The sequence below is a fragment of the Bufo gargarizans genome, chromosome 6 (genome assembly GCF_014858855.1).
Source record: "Bufo gargarizans isolate SCDJY-AF-19 chromosome 6, ASM1485885v1, whole genome shotgun sequence".
Lineage (NCBI taxonomy): Eukaryota > Metazoa > Chordata > Amphibia > Anura > Bufonidae > Bufo > Bufo gargarizans.
In genome coordinates, this window is record NC_058085.1 from 30958231 (window position 1) to 30979055 (window position 20825).

The 20825-nt window shown below is 46.2% G+C and overlaps 1 protein-coding gene across 1 annotated transcript; it reads right to left on the bottom strand.

Moving 5' to 3' along the window:
- Positions 1-1050: 1050 nt before the first annotated feature.
- LOC122941578 lies at positions 1051-6589 on the bottom strand. Its single transcript, XM_044298927.1, has 2 exons — positions 4136-6589; positions 1051-4093 (listed from the first exon to the last, which is right to left on the bottom strand). The coding sequence occupies exons 1-2, from the start codon at positions 5822-5824 to the stop codon at positions 1595-1597; spliced, it is 4188 nt and encodes a 1395-aa protein (XP_044154862.1). The 5' UTR covers positions 5825-6589; the 3' UTR covers positions 1051-1594.
- Positions 6590-20825: the final 14236 nt, after the last annotated feature.

Consider the following 20825-nt stretch of genomic DNA (forward strand, 5'->3'; position numbering starts at 1 on the left):
TGCACGCAGCAGGATTTGTCCGGACACTTCTCGGCATATTTGCCGGATCGCCGCTGGTCGCCATTATAGTGAATGGGGCCGGACAGCAAAGCTTGAATGCAGAGAGACATCTGTGGATGTGGTGAGTGTTTCACTTACCTGGGGTCGGACGTGTCCTCCTCCTCTGACAACCCTTCACCATGGAGCGTTCTGTGACTGCACTTCTTCCAGAGTCTACAGGAGTCAGGCTCCAGGCTGTGCTGTAGGAGGAAGTAAAGGACCTGTGATGTCATGACCATGTGATCAAATGTAGGAGGAGTCTTGGTCCAGGTTGTGTTCCAAGAGGAAGTAAAGGACCTGTGATGATGTCATGACCATGTGACCAGATGTGGGCGGAGTCATACGCCAAGTTGTGTTCCACGAGTAAAAAGAAGGACCTGTGATGATGTCATGACCATGTGATCAAATGTGGGCGGAGTCATGCTGCCGGTTACGTTCCAAAAGGAAGTAACCTTTTGTGATGCCATGACCATGTGATCATGTGTGGGAGGAGTCAGGCTCTAGGCCGTGCTGTAGAAGGAAGTAAAGGACCTTTGATGATGTCATGGCCATGTGTGGGCGGAGTCATGGAGATCACATGACCAGGTTTATCTGCTCTGTGTATGCAGGGCTCTGCTGTGCTGTTTGTAATTCCAGGGTGTATGTAGCAGTGCTGTAGAGCTGTAATGTTTATGTAGCTGAGCTGTACGCGTGTAATGGCTGTGTAGTTAAGCTGTATGTGTCTAATGTTTAAAGGGGTTGTCCGGATACAGAGCTGAACCCAGACCTGTCCCTGTGTTCACCCAGGCAGCCCCCCTGACATGAGCATCGGAGCATTTCATTCTCCAATGATCTCCCGTGCCCTGTGCTGTATCGCGCAGGGCAAGGGCTCTTTGTTTATAATAACACTGGTAGGCGGAAGCTTCCGCCCAGACATGTTCCAGTGACGGACAATTATGGGATTTTACTAAAGTATGACGTAAAGTCATGATTTTATTAAAGACACGGAGGCGAGTATTGCTTTAACCTTTCTTTACTTCTACCATAGCAGCAAAGAGAGAAAATGGTATACAAAAAAGAAACCATGGTAACAGACTCCTCCCCCTTATCCCAGTATATCCTTCCTTGTCTGTCTGAGCTCTTCCTCTTTCTTTGTGTCTCAAACAGCGCTGGTCAACCGGAACAACAGACGCCGAAACCACCGGGTAACGAAAAAACCCCTTGAACTCGTCGGCTTGGACCGCCACAACTGGACCTCCGACCGGAACTGTGTAACTCTAAAACATGAAGCCGTAAGCCTCTCAACCTAGGAAAAAAGGAAATAAGAGAAAAACCTTCTAAGAGCATAATCCAGTGCATTAGAAACATAGGATCCACTAGTTGGAAACACAGTAACAACTTTAAAATTCTGACCATACGGTAAATCAACAAAACATACTTACGTCAAAAACCCCAAGGGGTGGGTCCAGGGAGGGCAATACTCGCCTCCGTGTCTTTAATAAAATCATGACTTTACGTCATACTTTAGTAAAATCCCATAATTTTATAACAAGACACGGAGGCTCCTATTGCTTGTTTAAAGCTGAGCCACTATAGAATCAAAAGCATGCGAAGCCGGTCGGAAATAAAACTCCCGGAAAGTGGAAGATCTGGACCAATCCGCCAATCTCATAACATCCTCCAAACGAGCCCCAGATAACGTCATGGACGTAGCTGTCGCACTGCGGACCGAATGTGCCGTGAAGATAGACGTATCAATCCCGGAAAGGGATAGAATCCACTTGACCCAGCGAGATAACGTAACACTGGTAACCGGAGCAAACGGGCTGCGAAACGAAATGAATAAGTGGGGGAGAGAAAGAGACCGCAGTGGACGGGTTCTGTCCTCATACTCGCGTAAGCACGCTACAGGACATAGCTGTGGAGAAGTCGGAAAACGGGGGTAAGAGACCGACCGGATACTGGTTTTCGTGCGACGGGAAATGTTAAAGTGGACCCCCTCCGGGGTGAAGGATCTGGCGTCCCAATCCAAAGCACGCACATCCGAAACTCTCTTACAGGAGATTAAACAGAATAAAGTGACCAATTTGGCCGATAACTGACGTAACGACAATAGCTCATTTGAGGGCCAACTGACTAGAAATTGCAAGACATCCGACACATCCCAGGTAGACGAAAACCGTGGCCGAGGTGGTCGGGCCAAACGTGAACCCTTGAGTAAACGACAGACCAGGGGGTGTTGACCCGCTGGACGGCCGTCGACACCGTTGTGTCTGGAGGAAATTGCTGACCTAAAGACATTGATGGTGCGGTAAGCCTTCCCTGCCTCAAAAAGTGAGGATAAAAAGGCTAAGATGGAATTGACAGGGGCCGTAACGAGATCCAGAGTCCGGTCGACGCACCAGCGAGACCAAGAACCCCAGGCGGCTCGATAAGCCCGTCTCGTCCCGGGCGCCCAAGCGCAGTGCAATAAGAACCTAGCTGTTCCTGAAAGTCCAGCGCCTCCTCCTGGACTCCCGATATCTTGCAAGCTAGGAGGCGTAGCGACCCGTTCTGCAGGAGTGGGTGAACTTCTCCTGCAGGCCCTTGGAGTAGTGACACCTGAGTGGGAAGGAGAAACGGAAAGTCCACTAGAAGTTCCAGGATCTGAGGGAACCAGGACTGGGTTCTCCAAAACGGAACAATCAGAACCAGGTTCGCCAACTGCTGACGAACCTGAAGGAGCACTCGTGGAATGAGCGCGAAGGGAGGGAATGCGTACATCAACGCTCCTCCCCAATGTTGAAGCAGAGCGTCCACTGCCTCCGCCAAGGGATCCGGCCTCCAGCTGAAAAACCTGGGCAGTTGGGTATTCAAACGGGAAGCGAAGAGGTCGACTGCAAAGGGACCCCACAGAGAAGAAATAGCAGAAAAAACCGTCTCGTCTAACTTCCAGTCGCTGGAGTCCGATATGTAGCGAGAACTCCAGTCCGCCAGAGTGTTGTGAAGGCCTGGAAGGTACTCGGCCACCACAGAGATGTTCCTGTCGAGACAGAATTCCCAAAAATCCTTCGCCAAATGGGTCAGAACCACCGACCGTGTGCCACCCATACAATTGACGTACCTGACCGCAGATATATCGTCCATGCGGAGCCTGATGGCTGAGCTGACCACACCATTGGCAAAACTGCGAATGGCAAACGACCCTGCTAGGAGTTCCAGGGCGTTGATGTGAAGATGGGATTCTTCTGGAGACCATGGACCGCCCGTGGACACACCACTGCAATGTGCTCCCCATCCGTGCAGGCTCGCATCGGATTCTATGATCAGATCCGGTTGGGGACCCACGATCGCTCTGCCATTCCACACTGACAGGTTGTGGATCCACCATCTCATCTCGTCCGTCGTCTCGGCATCTAATGAGACCAAATCTGCGTAAGAGGCCCCCGACCGAAGGTGAGCAATTTTGAGGCGCTGCAACGCACGATAATGGAGGGGGGCTGGGAAAATGGCCTGTATTGAGGAGGCCAGAAGTCCGATTATCCTTGCCAAATGCCGCAACGACATCTGAGGTAGGCGTAGAGCATGCTTCAACTCCTTGCGGATAGCCTTGACTTTCGAGAGTGGAAGACTGAGGGATAATTCTTCCGAGTTCACCTGGAAACCCAAGAACTCTATGGATCTGGAGGGGGTCAAACAGGATTTCTCCTGGTTGACAATGAACCCCAAGTCGGAAACGAGCGTCACCGTCAAGTGGAGGTGTCTCAACAAGAGAGCCCGTGATTGGGCCATGATCAAGATATCGTCCAGGTAGACGATCAGACGAACACCTCTGCTGCGAAGCCAAGCCACCACTGGGCGCATGATCTTGGTAAAGCACCAGGGGGCGGAGGACAGGCCGAACGGAAGGCAGGTGAAGCGCCAGGCCTGACCGTTCCACAGGAACCGCAGCAGGTCTCTTGAAGAGGGGGACACTGGGACCGTGAGATAGGCGTCTTGGAGATCTATCTTGGCCAACCAATCGCCTGGAAGGAGCAGATCCCTCAAAAGATGGATGCCCTCCATCTTGAAATGTCGGTATTGTACAAAATTGTTCAGGGCTTTCAAATTGATCACCGGGCGCATCTGGCCCCCTTTCTTTTGCACCAGGAAAATACTGCTGATGACACCCCCACGATTCTCCGGTGCGCGTTCGATCGCGCCTTTCTGCAGAAGATCCGACAATTCCCTCTGAAATTGGGACCGTGCCGCATAGGACAGTGGTACCGTAGGGGGGGCTGGGATGGAGCTCGGATCGGCAATCAGATCTATTGTGAACCCCTGCACAGTAGAAAGGACCCATTGGTCTGAGGTTATGCCTGACCACACATGAGAAAAGAATCGGAGTCTGCCCCCGACTAAATGGTCTAAAAAAGGAGGGGGACGAAGAACATAACTTACCGAATGGTCGACGGGAGCCTGGATTCCCTCGGAAACCTCGTGACCTGAAGGGAGCGCCTCGTGAGGGAAAAAAGGACGGCTGAAGTCTCTGATCCTGGAGGGATGCTCTATAATTAAAGGATCCTCTGCCGGAACCTCTGGCATGAAAGTTGGAACGGCCGGACAGTCGGCCCCTAGCACTGCCGGCCCTGTTGGAAAAACGCCCTTGAAAGACTCGACGCATCGAAGTCTGGGCTTTATCAAGAGCCGTAAAAGCTCCTACATATTTCCCTAGCTCTTTAATAAAAGAGTCGCCAAAGAGCAACCCCTGGGCGTCCTTGCCCGCTTCAGTCAATGCTAAGTTCGAGAGCTTTGGCTCGATCTTAATTAGTATTGCCTTCCGCCTTTCAATGGCGAGCGAGGTATTGGTATTACCCGCTACGCATATGGCTCGCTGGGCCCAACCTCTCAATTCTATAGGGTCTACCTGGCTACCTGCCGCGATAGCGGACTCAGCCAAATCGAAAATCTTTGCTAAAGGACCTGTAATGTCCAGTAGCTTGTCTTGGACAGCCTTCAAGGCCGCGTCTAGCCCTTTACGGGGGTTAAACCCCGTCTTCGCCAGAAACTGGACCATCTTTGGATCCACTGATGGCGTCTCGCACACTTTGTGTGGTATTAAAGGACGAGGGCACTCCGCCCGCAACTTATTACGCGATTCCTTACTAAGCGGATTGCGTATGCGAGCCTCCATATACTGCGCCACATGTGTGGCGGGCATCCATTCCGCGGAGCGGGGATGATGCAGCTCCTCGGGGTTAAACAGCGGTTCCCCAGACGGATCCAATAAGAGATCCTCTGCTGATCCCTGTTGTAGTAACGGGGCTTCCGGGTCTAGATTACGAACCGGATCCACAGCAATATCCGCCAAATCGTCCTCCACCTCATCCGTCAATTCATAGACGTTGTCATGAGTCTCCTCCTCTGACTCCCTATCAGAGTCTGACCTAGGCTCAGGTAGAGACCTGGCAGTCTTCCATGCCCGCGTTTTTTCTGCCTGGCGGGTACAAGCTCGTTTACGCGACTGAAGCGCGTTGTCTTGGGATGGGGATGGCCCATCAATCTGAGGTGTTCTGGAGACAATAGGAGGTGGTCCTGGAGGTGGGACCAAAACCTGGGTAGTAGTAGCAGGGCGCGCCATAAGGGCCTGAGATATAGACTGGGTCAATGCAGATGACATCGAACCCATGGCGGTTATAATGGCATTAGATATGGATCTTTGCAGTGCCACCTCATGGTCGTCCGGGTGGATCACCTCGGACCTCCTATCCTGCGCAGGGGAACCCTGATCTACTTGGGGGGCTTCACTAGGGGCCACAGAGGCAACGGAATTTTTTCTGACAGACATGGTGAAGTAGCAAAAGGCAGGGGTTAGTCACCCCGACCGGAGCAGCAAAAATAGCACTAGAGGAGAAAAAGAGAAAAGGGGATAATGAAGCCAGGAATCATAGCCAGCTAGTGGGTAGACGAAATGGAATAAAACAGAACTTACAAGGCTCAAGAGCAGTGGAAAAAGACCGCCAGGAGATGCGCTGTGCAGAGCGGGATGTCCGGTGTGTGCAGAGCGGGGAAACGCACAGGGACGGCGAAATCTCGCGAGATCTCGCCGTCAGTAGCAGCCGAATGCGAAAAAATGCGAAAATGCGAAAATATGCGAAAATATGCGAAAAAACGCGCGCGAAATCTCGAACTCGCGAGACTTCGGGCGAGAAGGAGAGGAAGAAGAAGCAGAAAGCGCGCGCAATGGCGGCGCAGTCTGAGGTAACGAGGGACAAGGATGACAGGGCAGAGAAACGGATCACACGGGGGGAAAGCGGGGAAGCCGCAAAAACTGTTATAAGGACAAACCCCTAGGCAGAACGGCCACAGAAGTACCTGAACGAAAAAACATATACATATATATACGTACCCTAGATAAATAAATATATATATATACAGGAGAGAAATATGTATCTACGATAAGAGTCTAATCAGAATCTAATAAAGAAACCGAACGAACCGATAATCCAAGCACATAAAAATACAAATATACCAGACCCTGAGCAATGCCACAGAGCTGGAGAGTACTTATCTGCCTGGTAGCAGCAAAGAAAGAGGAAGAGCTCAGACAGACAAGGAAGGATATACTGGGATAAGGGGGAGGAGTCTGTTACCATGGTTTCTTTTTTGTATACCATTTTCTCTCTTTGCTGCTATGGTAGAAGTAAAGAAAGGTTAAAGCAATAGGAGCCTCCGTGTCTTGTTATAAAATTGTTACAGACACGGCGATACCAAATATGTCTATTTTTATTTATTGTTTTACATTTTACACAATTAGAGCATTTTTAGAAAAAAAAATCATGTTTTTGTGTTGCAATTTTCATAGAGCCATATTGTTATTTTTCTGGCTATGGTCTTATGTGGGTGTCATTTTTTGCAGAATGAGGTGATGTTTTTATTGCTACCATTTTGAGGTAGATGCGATTTTTTAATTTAATAACATTATGTTTTTTGGGAGGTCAGGTTTGGGAGGTTTTTTGGGCGCAATATTAATTTTTTTACAGCGTTCACCTGATGGGGTAGATCATATGATATTATAGAGACGGTCGTAGATACCAAATATGTCTATTGTATTTTTTTTTTCTTCTATTTTTTAAATAATGGATTTGGGAGGATTTCTTTTTTTTAAACTTTATTATTATTTTTTTATATTTAATATCTTTATTAATATATAAAAGAAGTATCCGTATTTTTCGCCCTATAAGACGCACCTAGGTTTTTGAGGAGGAAAATAAGAAAAAAAATATTTTGAACCAAAAGATGTGCTTTTGGTGGGTTTTGAACTAATTGTGGTCTGTGGATGGCGCACTGTTATGGGGGATCTGTGGATGGCGCACTGTTATGGGGGATCTGTGGGTGACACTTATGGGGGATCTGTGGATGGCGCACTGTTATGGGGGATCTGTGGGTGACACTTATGGGGGATCTGTGGGTGACACTTATGGGGGATCTGTGGGTGACACTTATGGGGGATCTGTGGATGGCACTGTTATGGGGGGGATCTGTGGATGACACATATATAGCATCTTATGCTATGTGTCATCCACAGATCCCCTCCATAAGTGTCCCTGTAGTGAATAACCCTCAATACAGGGGGTGGGGGTCGCATCTGCTTTTATAATGACAGCGGGGCCTGTGCAGTGACTGTATTCTACTACACGGGCCCCGCTCACTGTATAATCGTATCTGTAATAGTTAATTGTTATGTATATAATCGGGTAATCAGCGCCTGTATACTTACAACTGCAATCGCCCGGTAGCAGAGAGGAGGGAGGAGGCAGGCTGGGAAGACGGGCGCTGGCAACGTGAGTCACTACGTCACGCACCTGCGACTCCCACTTTATGAATAAAGCAGGCGGCATGGGCGCATGACGTAGTGACTCATGCTGCCAGCACCCGGCCTGCCTCCTCCCTCCTCTCTGCTACCGGGCGATTGTAGTTGTAAGTATACACAGCGCTGATTATGCGATTATATACATAACAATTAACTATTACAGATACGATTATACAGTGAGCGGGGCCCGTGTAGTAGAATACAGTCACTGCACAGGCCCCGCTGTCATTATAAAAGCAGATGCCGGCCCCCAGCCCCTCCTCCTTCACAGCTGATACACCCGCCGCGCGGCATCGCGGCGGGTGAATCATTGAAAATTCGGCAAAATCAGCAGCATTCGCCCCATAAGACGCACTGCTATTTCCCCCCCCACTTTTGGGGGGGGAAAGTGCGTCTTATAGGGCGAAAAATACGGTACACAAAGAAAAGAATTTGAGTAAATACTCAATATAGTTAATACCTTTTTTTCTTCTCCCTCTTCCCCCAACCCAAACCGCCCTCCCCCCCAGCCCTGTGATGCGTCCAACCCCCCCCCCCCCCCCCGACCCCCCCTTCAACAAAAAGAAAGGGGCAGGAGACAGGAAGAGAGGGAAGAAAAAAAAAAAAAATAATATAAAATATTACAGTCAATCAGATCTTCCAGCCATCCCATATCTTAATCTACTTCTCGTCTACATCTCTCTGCCTATAAAGAATCTGTTCATAATTTTTTACCTTATTAACCAAGTTCATCCAGGTGTTTAGGTCTGGAGTATGACGCGCAAACCAGGTCCGGCTGACCAAGAGTCTACCTAGAAGAATCTTTTGGTATTTATGACTACTTATTATGGAGAAATCATTCGGCAAGAACAATTGTGGCTCAAAGGAGATTCGTATTTTAAGTTTGTAAATAAGAAAGTTTTTGATGCTATTCCAGTATTCTCTAAGTTCCAGATCATATGGAGGTAATCCGCACCTAAGGTATCACATCTGTGGCACTTAGATGTATCTCTAAGCCCACATTTGTTTAGCCATATAGGGGTAACATATAATGTATGACAGATACTAAACTGCACTAGAACATGGTTGAAATTATGAGATAGTGAACCTAAATTAGTAAAAATATCCCCCCACCCTTCTAATTGTATATTTGGACAATCCAACTCCCAGGCCCTTTGTCCTGGTGATTGTGTATCACAAAACCGTGCCTTAAGTAATAGTTTATATATATTTGAAATCTTGATTCTTAGGGGTGTCATCCCTATCCAATCGTTAAAAATACAGGAACTGTCTATAGCCATCAATGATTTATCATCCAAACTATATAGTGCCCACCGCAACTGAAAATACCTAAACCAAGAGAGGTTTTCTACATTATGTGATAACTCTGTGAACGACTTGATCTCTATCCTTGACTACTTGTGAAATGTAAAAAATCCTATTCTTTTGCCAAAATGTATCCGTTGCAATACCATCTAACATCTGTAGATAAATGTAAGTGAACCCTTTACCCTCAACCATATTCTAGTAGTAGCCCACATTTTAGAAAGTAATTTTGTAGTCTCTTTATAGCCCAGCTCTTGACTAATCAATAGTCCAGATTCCAAAAGAGTAAATATGTTATTATATGAATAACTCCCTACTAGGCTCCTTAAAAGTGCACTATTTTTCCATTCATGACACATCAATAACTGGGCGGCAATAAAATAACCTTTGAAGTAGGGGAGGTTTAAACCCCCAAATTCCAATGGTTTGTATAGATATTCCAATTTTAACCTGGCTCGTTTTCTTCCCCACACTAAATCATTAATTATTCTTTCCATGGAGTTTAAAATATTTATCTTCTACCCAGATAGGTGTATTCCTGAGCACATACAGGAATTGTGGTAGAATCACCATTTTGACCAGTGAAACGCGATCAGCTCTAGATAGAGGGAGTTTCAACCAAATCCCTATTTTTGTATTTCGTTATTAATGGGATCAGATTGAGTTGGACAAAGTTTTCAACCCTAGGCGATATCATCAAGCCCATGTATTGAAGAGTATCAACAACATCCAACTGGGTTATCAAGACCTCCTTATGGGATAACGGGTCTATTGGCATCACACTGGTCTTAGACCAATTTATGTGAAGACCAGATAACCTCACCAAATAGTTTAACCATTCGGATGATTCTTGGCAGAGTCATTTCCGTGTGGTCTATAACAAAAAGGACATAATTCGCATATAATAAGGAGATACGATCTTCCACTCCTAATGTTCCAAAACCTTTAATTTGATCATCCTGCCTAATGGCCAGAGCTAGGGGCTCGATGTAAATGTCCAATAACAATAGAGATAGTGGACAGCCCTGTTTAGATCAAAACTAGTAGTCAGGATCCCATTAAGACTCAGTTTCGCTCAGTTTAGATCTATACAGTAATTTAAGGATATTTATGAATCTTTCCCCAAAACCCATCCTGGTCAGAACCCTCCAGAGGAAACGCCAATCCACCCTGTCAAAGGCCTTAGAGCAGGGATCTCAAACTGCGGCCCTCCAGCTGTTGCAAAACTACAACTCCCAGCATGCCCGGACAGCCAGGTATCAGCCTACAGCAGGGCATTGTGGGAGTTGTAGTTTTGCAACAGCTGGAGGGCCGCAGTTTGAGATGCCTGCCTTAGAGGCATCCAGTGACAGGATGGAGCGGGCGGCCCCCCCAGGGGACTGTATGTTGGCAAAGAGCCGATAAAGATTGTGATGAGTGCCCTTGTTTTGAATAAAGCCATTCTGACCCGGATAGACAATGGAGGAAATGACCCTAGAGAGCCTTGTGGCCAAAATCCTTGCGAGGAGCTTTATATCTGCATTAAGCAGTGAAATCTAAGCAGTGAAATCGGTCTATACGATCCCAGATCTGAGGGGTCCTTGCCTTTTTTTTTAATTAGTGTTATTACAGCTTCCATCATTGAGTCTGGCAGTTTCCCATCCTCCACCGATTCAGCAAAGACCCCCAACAATCTAGGGAGAATAATCTCCTTATATTTACTATAAAATTCATATGGGAGTCCGTCTGAACCGGGGGTGGAATTACCCGAACATAATTTAATTTCCCCATCAAGTTTCTGAATTGAGAAGTCTACCTCAAGTGCTTTCTTTTGGTCCAGGTAATAGTTGGAAAAACAATACCATCGAGATAAGAATCCATCATTTCATCTGTAATCTTAGATTCAGCTTTATAGAGATTAGAAAAATAATCCAAAAATGCTTTCTCTACAGAACCTTGTCCACTAACCATCCTACCATTGGCCAGTCGGACATTATCTATATATTTTTTTGATTCCTGGCTCGAAATTACTGTAGATAGAAGTTTCACAGGCTGCCCTGACTCTGTAAAATATTTTTGCCCCTTGTCCAACAAAAAGTTGGAGTATGCTTGTGTAGTCTTCTGCATATTTTCCTCTGTCTTATTTATATAGAAGGATTGTGTAGCTTTATTTATGTAGCTGGGCTGTACGCGTGTAATGGATGTGTAGTTGAGCTGTATGTTTCTAATATACAAATATTTAAATGGGGTTGTCCGGATACAGAGCTAAACCCAGACATGTCCATATGTTCACCCAGGCAGCCCCCCTGACATGAGCATCGGAGCATTTCATTCTCCAATGATCTCCCGTGCCCTGTGATGTATCGCACAGAGCAAGGGCATTTTGTTTATAATAACACTGGTAGGCGGAAGTTTCCACCCAGACGTGTTCCCTGTGATTGACAATTGTTCCGGATGAGGCGATACCAAATATGTCTATTTTTTTATATATATATATATATTTTAGACAATAAGAGCATTTTTAGAAATAAAAATCATGTTTTTGTGTTGCAATTTTCATAGAGCCATATTTTTGTTATTTTTCTGGCTATGGTCTTGTGTGGGGGTCATTTTTTGCAGGATGAGGTGATGTTTTTATTGTTACCATTTTGAGGTACATGTGATTTTTTTTATTGATTAACATTATGGTTTTTGGAAGGTCAGGTTTGGGAGGGTTTTTTGGCGCAATATTTATTTTTTTACAGCGTTCACCTGATGGGGTAGATCATATGATATTATAGAGCTGGTCGTAGATACCAAATATGTCTATTGTATTTTTTTCTTCTATTTTTTAAATAATGGATTTGGGAGGAAATTATTATTTTTTTTACTTTATTTTTTTTATTTTTACATTTTTTTATCTTACATTTTGTGTCCCTCATAAGGTCATACAAGACCTCTGGGGGACATTTAACTTCATTTTTTCCCCCCGACTATTGACATAGTAGCCCCAGTTACAGGGGAAATACACCCCCCAGAGAGGCTGTGCAGCACAATACAGCGCTGTACAGCCTCAGTGCAGGGCTGATCGAGGTCTGTGGAAGACCTGACCGCTCCTGCACTCTCCCGACCCTGGCGATCACATGACCAACAGCGCTTGTTCATCTAGAAGGCAGGGACACCGAGGAACAGGCTTTAAAGGGCTTCTGTCACTCCACTAAACTCATTTATTTTTTTTGGTCTCCCTACAATCCTTATGCTGCGATTTCTTAATATATATGGCTATTACACTGTTTGGTTCAGTAGTTCTATCAAAAAACAGACTCTTATATTATGCTAATTACCTCTCTAGCAGCAGGCAGGGCGGCTACCTGCTGCTAGCAGCCGCATCCTCCATTCATAATGACGCCCCCTCCTCATGTTGATTGACAGGGCCAGCGGACGCGCTCGTACTCTCACTGGCCCTGTCTGCGTTTTTAAATCTCGCGCCGGTCTTCAGTTGGAGGAGGACGCTCGCTCAGCCGCTCCATCCTCAGCGCGCCTGTGCCGATGACGTCACATGTACACCCGGCGCAGGCGCACTGAGGATGGAGCGGCCGAGCGAGCGTCCTCCTCTGAGTGCGCCTGCGCCAACTGAAGACCGGCGCGAGATTTAAAACGCAGACAGGGCCAGTCAGAGGACTAGCGCGTCCGCTGGCCCTGTCAATCAACATGAGGAGGGGGCGTCATTATGAATGGAGGATGCGGCTGCTAGCAGCAGGTAGCCGCCCTACCTGCTGCTAGAGAGGTAATTTGCATAATATAAAAGTCCGTTTTTTGATAGAACTACTGAACCAAACAGTGTAATAGCCATATATATTAAGAAATCGCAGCATAAGGATTGTAGGGAGACCAAAAAAAAATAAATGAATTTAGTGGAGTGACAGAAGCCCTTTAATGCTGCCCTAGCAGTTTTACAGGCTAGAACAGCGCTAAAGCCGGCCCATTAGTGCTGGTGAAGGCAAAAGGTTCACTGCTAGACTGAAGCCTCCACTTAGCAGTCTCTATGGAGAGCCCGGTACGTCACCGGATCTCCATAAAAAGCTCTTTTCCTGCGCGATTTAGTGCAGGACAAAAGAGAGCATTGGAGCATGAAATGCTCAAATACTCATATTAGGGGGGCTGTCCAGGTTCAGCTCCGAACCCGGACAGCCCCTTTAAAAGGTCCAATGTCTGTGCCAAAAATTTAGACCACAAATTTCAAAAAACAAATATAGATTCTTTTCTTAGGGATCTACGACATGATGAACACTGCCTGTGTATACTTCTGATGGTAGGGGTAAAGCAAACTTCTTTGAGGCAGCCATTTTAGCCGAGTCCCAATATAATACTAAATGAAATTTAAAAAAATTGTGTTATAAACATTAATTCACAGGTTGAAATAAATGTTCATTATCTACCCTATGATGCTATTGTCATGATCAGCGGGTGTGGACCACTGTGTCACATGACCAACTTCCAACGCTCCTAAGGGCGGTGTCTAAATGAACCTCTCATTCTTCACAGTACCCCAATTGGTAGGGATAGACTTTCCCGAGGAGAACACCAGGTCGTTACCTGTTAAGGGAGGTCTGGCACACAAAGCAGCTGGCCCAGACCGATCAGGGGGTACTGGTGCAAGGCACCAGAGGTACAGGCGTAGTCCACAGGCTGACTTATAACCAGGTGAAACAGTGCAGGACCAAAGACTGAGGCAGAGATGTAGTCGCACAATCAAAGGTCAGAGCACACAGCTCAGCTACTAGTCAGGCAGTCCGGGTCAGAAACAAAAGAGCCAAAGCAGAACAGGAAAGAGTCAGACACGTAGCAAAATCCAGAAGGCAGACATGGGTCTGGAGTACAGGAACTCTGGACGTAAGTATGTGGACCTTCGCAGGACACCAGGACCTATGATTTGCACAGGCAACTAGGAAGAGGGCAAGACCAGTAAAATAGGTGCAGGAGGACTCGGAATGGCCGGGGACCAATACTAATTACATGTGCTGGCTCTTTAAATTTGCTGAAGTGACATGCGTCGCCCTTTAACGCGCGCTCATAGGAAGAAGGCTGGGAGAAGACAGTGGCGAAAGCGGCAGGTAGAACAGTATGCACCCAGACAGAGTCAGAGGCCGTGGCGGTGAGTAAGGGAATGGCAGTTACCGCCGTTATAGTGCCCTACACCTTGTGCCCCCTCTTCTTGGATTTAAAACGAGACTTGAACCTATTTATCAAGCTTGGGGCATGGATGTTCTCCTCTGGTTCCCTAGATCTCTCCTCAGGACCAAAACCTTTCCAGTCCACAGGATAGTAGGTCTTTTTGCCACACTACTTGATATCCAAGATGTTTTTTACCTGAAATACATGGTCAGAATCTCCAGTCACAGAAGTTGAAATAGATGGATCAGCAAAAAAGCTATTAGGGCTGCAGCTAACGATTATTTGAATAATCGATTAGTTGCAGATTAATTTCTACGATTAATCGGGAAAAACGACAAAATTACAAAACAAAGCGGTTTATATGATTTTACCAGAAAAATTATGTTCAAAGGCCATATTAAAACAAATTGTGGATGGCACTGTTATGGGGGGAATCTGTGGGTGGCGCTGTTATGGAGAGGGGGATCTGTGGGTTGCGCTGTTATGGAGAGGGGGATCTGTGCACTGTTATGGGCATAACAGTGCACAGATCCCTTTCCCCATAACAGTGCACATATCCCCCCTCCCCATAGCAGTGCCATAGACCGATCCCCCCTCCCAATAGCAGTGCCATACACAGACCCCCCCTCCCCATAGCAGTGCCATACACAGATCCTCCCCCCTTCCCATAGCGGTGCCATAGACCGATCCCCCTACCCATAACAGCCCCGGCCCTGCTGCTCACAGCAGACTAATCACTCACTGCATCTTTATTTTACCTTACAATCGTGACACTCCAGTAACAACAGGCAGAGCGGAAGGCGGCGTAACGTCACTTACTCACGTGATGCACCTGCTCTGCCCACTTTATGAATGAAGGAGGCGGAGCAGGTGCGTCACGTGAGTAAGTGACGTTACGCCACCCTCCTCTCTGCCTGTTAGTTGTTACTGGAGCGTCACGATTGTAAGGTAAAATAAAGATGCAGCGACTTAAAGTAAACAGCCCGCCCGGCACCCGCCCGCATAGAAACGAATCCGCGATTATTCGATAACTGGATTCGTCGACAACGAATCCAGTTATCGATTATTATCGATTACATTGATTAATTGTTGCAGCCCTAAAAGCTATTTACAACTACTTGTTTTAGCAAGGACACATGGAAGGAGTTGGGAATCCGCAGACAGAGAGGCAGACGTAGCTTATAGGAGACCTCATTTATCTTCTTCCACACTTCAAAGGGTCCCAGGAACCTAGGGGGGAATTTGAAACTAGGGACCTTTAGGCCTCTTGCACATGACCGTATGTATTTTGCGGTCCGCAAAAAATATGGATGACATCTGTCACGGCCTTTGGCGTGCGCCGTGACATAGTTGCCGTGCATGCTGTTGCCAGCGGCAACGTGTTTTACTTACAGCATATAGGTGCCTCCTCCTTTCTCCTTGGGCCTTCCCTGCCTGGTGCCGGAGGGGTTAATTATCTAGCTGGTAGGGATTTAGGTGTGTCCTTGGTGTGACCACGAGGTTTATTTTACCTGTGGCTTCCAGGCTGGAGTAAGTGTACTCCAGCCTTGTTGGGTATTGGAGCTCTGCTCCTTTCCTGGGTGAACCTGCCCAGTCCTTGAGGGCCACCTTGTTGGACATAAATTGTCTTCCTTTTGTATCCTCCTTTTACCCTACCTCACTTTGTATGTTTGGTGTGGGTTTGCGTTCAGGGTGTGTTGTACGTCATGTTGTAGTTACATGTCTGGTCTGTTGATGTTGTTTGTCCCAGCATGTATGCTAGACGTTTCCCCATGTGTTACCAACGGAAGGGGCTTTCATGGTTTCCCGGAGGGGTAAACCAATAGTCAAGTCAGTGAGCTGCTATCATCCTGTTGCAGCGGCAGGTAAGTGTCTTGTTTCCCAGACCTGTTATCCAGGTGGGAGTCAGGTCTCTGGGTGGTTCCTGCTTATTCTGTTGAGGGCTCACTCTCTTGTCTCTATTACTGTTGTGGTGTTTTTCTAGGGGTCAGGTGTACCCACTATAGAACATGACAGTAAGAGTTGTTTACTTTCTTATGTTGTTTCATGTACAAGGGGTCAGGTGGACCCTCTCTTGTACATGACTGTAGTTCCGTTGCTTTTCCCTTTGTCTTTGTTTGTTTGGCCTATGGAGACTCCGGTTCGTCTGTGTCCTTGAGGAACTGGTAGTATCCTATTCCTGACCCCTATGCTAGGGATTGTTAGGGTCAGTAGGGCCCAGGTTACAGTGCATGAGTCCTCCCACCATTAGGAGACGCTCATACAGTCAGGAGATCAGGGCTAGGATGAGGGTTGTATTGGAGGTTTTCTTCTTCCCTATTCTTGCTTACAGGCTTGGTTTCATCCTTTAATACCTACCGGATATGGTGGGGAATTTTCCCCACTCCCCATCGTGACAACGTCCGTGTGCATTCCGCATTTCGCGGAACGGAACAGCTGGCCCCTAATAGAACAGAACTATCCTTATGCGGACAATAATAGGACAAGTTCTATCTTTTTGAGAAACGGAATGAACACATAGAAACATAGAATGTGTGGGCAGATAAGAACCATTTGGCCCATCTAGTCTGCACACGGAGTACCTCTCATTTTTTTGGGACCCATTGAAATGAATGGTTCTGCATACGGTCCGCAATAAAAACGGAACAGATACGGAAAGAAAATACATTCGTGTGCACGAGGCCTTAAGCAGATATTTTTAGGGGAGAGCCATACTTTGTCTCCTGATGAGAACTGAGAAAGTCTTCTTTGTGTCTTGTCTGCATTTCCTTTCATATGTGTCAAAGCCTTGCTAATGCAGTCTTTGGTGTGACGCCATTCTTCAAGCAATCTCTAAAGGAAGAATCTGCAGATGGAACCCCAGAAGACATGGTAACAGGGAGAGGGGCACGAGGATGTTGTCCATAAACGGCAAAGAATGGTGAGGACCCAGTAGACTCACTAGAATGTTTATATTATAGAAAACCTCTGGCCAAAGTAGAAATTGTACCTAGTTTTCAGGTTGGGCAGAGACAAAGTATCAGAGATAGTTATATAGTATTTGATTTAGCCGCTCTAACTGCCCATTAGTCTGAGGATGATATCCAGAAGAAAAGTCCAATTTTATCTTGAGCAGCTGGCAAAGTGCTCTCCAGCGCTTAGAGGTAAACTGAACTCCATGATCAGAAACTATGTGCAAAGATAGTCCATGCAATAGTATTATGTGCAGTACAAACAATTTGGAAAGTTTTGCATCAGATAAAGAAATTAAGTCAGCCATTTTGGAGAAATGGTCCAAAACCACCAGATAGCTGTTCATCTGGCAGATGTTGGAAGTTAGTTGACAAAATCCATGGCAATGTGTTGCCACGGGGAGTCAGGAATGGGAAGATGAAACAGCAGACCAGGTGGTTTGGTCCTGGATATCTTATTCCGAGTACAGATGGTATGGGCAGGCACGTAGTCACGCACATCATTTGGAAGTGTGGGCCACCAGTAGTGGCATGATAAAAATTCAAAAGTCTTGCGAATCTCAGGATGACTGGCCAACTTGAATCCATGACCCTAGTACTTTTGGCAGGTGTCACAAAAATCTTCCCAGGAGGAATGTCTTTAACCAGGACAGGAGCCATGATAATCATTCGAGTGGGCACGATAATGTACTGGGGTTTTTCGTGCTGGTCCGAGGAATCAAGCGACCAAGACTGAGCATCAGCCCTGACGTTCTTCTCAGCTGGGCGGAAATGTAACTTAAAATTAGAACAAGAAAAGAATAATGCCCATCTGGCTTGGCATGGATGTGAAGGCCGTGCTGTTGGAAGATATGTAAGATTCTTGTGGTAAGTGAAGATGACCACTGAATGTTAGGCACCTTCCAACAAATAACGCCTTTTCTCCAAGGCTAGTTTTATGGCCAGAAGTTCTCGATTTCCTATACAGTAGTCCCTCTCAGCAGGGGAGAAGAGCTTGGGAAAAAATGCAGGTGACATCTTGCCCATTTTTCTGTAATAAAACTGCCCCACCTCCCATGGAGGAAGCATCCACCTTTAAGAAGAACTGTCTGTAAACATCTGGATGGTGAAGAATAGGTGCTGATGCAAAGGGATTTTTTTTATTGAATAAAGGTGTCTTCTGTCTCTGGAGTTCACCCCTTTAATGGTAAGAGCAGAGATAAGGGATGTGAGAGACGAAAAATTCGGAATGAACTGGTGATAAAAATTTGTGAAGTACATGCCAATTCTCCACTTCATTCAGCTCCTCTGTAGCCATCTGAAACCCTGTGTCAGCGACCGTATACCCCAGGAAGGGCAGAGAAGCTTTCTCATAGTTGCACTCTTCAATTTTGGCATATAATCAATTCTTCCGGCTGTAAAGCTAACGGTGCATGCCTTCAGTGAGAAGTCAGATCTGGAGAATAGATCAGAATATTATCCAGGTAAACTTTCACGCAAACATAGAACAGGTCCCAGAAGATGTTGTTAATAAATTATTGGGACACCGCAGGAGTATTACATAGACCAAAAGGCATGACGAGATACTGATAGTGACTGTCATGGGTGTTAAAAGCGATCTACCACTCGTCTCCCTCATGAATGCGGAAAAGATTGTACGCACTGAGCAGGTCTAATTTTGTGAAGATCTTAGCTCCCCAGATCCTGTCGAAGAGTTTGGAAATTAGTGGTAAAGGGTACTGGCTTTGGGTGATTCTGTGCAGGCTGGTTGCTTTTGGCCTCGTGCTGGCTGTGGTGTCTAGTGTGAAACTGCCCGTGTACTTGTTTACCCCTTTGACTGTATCTGTATTTCTGTTCCGGTATTCTGGTGCAGTGTTCCTGGTTGCCATGGGCAACAGTCCGTACTGCAGGGTTCTGAGGTTTGTGTTTCTCCCCGACCTGGAAGGGTTAATCTCCCTGTGTTGTTTCCAGGGGTGTGTCCTCCCAGGTGCCCTCATTAGGCAACCTTATCTTCCTGTGAGCTGGTTGCTGGGGGTCAGTGTTTGTGCTTTTGTCTGTAGGTCAGTTCTCTGCTCGTTTCTGTCTCTACTCTGTCTATGTGTTGGTTGTTGTCCCTTTGCTGCTGATCCTTGGGGTCATTCTGTCCGCACTTTGGTGTGGTTTCACCTGATTCTGCAGTTATGTCATTTGTCATGTTTTCAGTTACCCGTTCAGTATGTGTAAGCCTAGCAGTGCTTAACTGCATCAGATTCTGATCTGTACTTGCCCTGTCTTTTGTATCCTATTATGTTCCCTGTTTTCGCCTACCAGAGTGTATCTGCATCTGAGCGCCTAGCAGTGCGTAACTGCGTCCGTTATCTGTTTACTGCTTCTGATGTTTTACATAGTAACATAGTATGTAAGGCTGAAAAAAGACATTTGGCCATCCAGTTCGGCCTGTTATCCTGGAAGTTGATCCAGAGGAAGGCAGAAAAACCCCTATGAGATTGAAGCCAATTTTCCCAACTTAAGGGGAAAAAAGTCCTTCCCGACTTCATAGAAACATAGAAACATAGAATGTGTCGGCAGATAAGAACCATTTGGCCCATCTAGTCTGCCCAATATATCTGAATCCTATGAATAGTCCCTGGCCCTATCTTATATGAAGGATAGCCTTATGCCTATCCCATGCATGCTTAAACTCCTTCACTGTATTTGCAGCTACCACTTCTGCAGGAAGGCTATTCCATGCATCCACTACTCTCTCAGTAAAGTAATACTTCCTTATATTACTTTTAAACCTTTGCCCCTCTAATTTAAAACTGTGTCCTCTTGTGGTAGTTTTTCTTCTTTTAAATATGCTCTCCTCCTTTACCGAGTTGATTCCCTTTATGTATTTAAAAGTTTCTATCGTATCCCCTCTGTCTCTTCTTTCTTCCAAGCTATACATATTAAGGTCCTTTAATCTTTCCTGGTAAGTTTTATCCTGCAATCCATGTACCAGTTTAGTAGCTCTTCTCTGAACTCTCTCTAGAGTATCTATATCCTTCTGGAGATATGGTCTCCAGTACTGCGCACAATACTCCAAGTGAGGTCTCACCAGTGATCTGTACAGCGGCATAAGCACTTCACTCTTTCTACTGCTTATACCTCTCCCTATACATCCAAGCATTCTGCTGGCATTTCGTGCTGCTTTATTACATTGTCTTCCCACCTTTAAGTCTTCTGAAATAATTACTCCTAAATCCCTTTCCTCAGATACTGAGGTCAGGACTGTGTCAAATATTCTATATTCTGCCCTTGGGTTTTTACGCCCCAGGTGCATTATCTTGCACTTATCCACATTAAATTTCAGTTGCCAGAGTTCTGACCATTCTTCTAGTTTTCCTAAATCATTTTCCATTTGGCGTTTCCCTCCAGGAACATCAACCCTGTTACATATCTTTGTGTCATCAGCAAAAAGACAAACCTTACCATCGAGGCCTTTTGCAATATCACTTATGAAGATATTAAACAAAATTGGTCCCAGTACAGATCCCTGTGGAATCCCACTGGTAACATGACCTTGTTTTGAATGTTCTCCATTGACTACAACCCTCTGTTGTCTGTCACTCAGCCACTGCCTAATC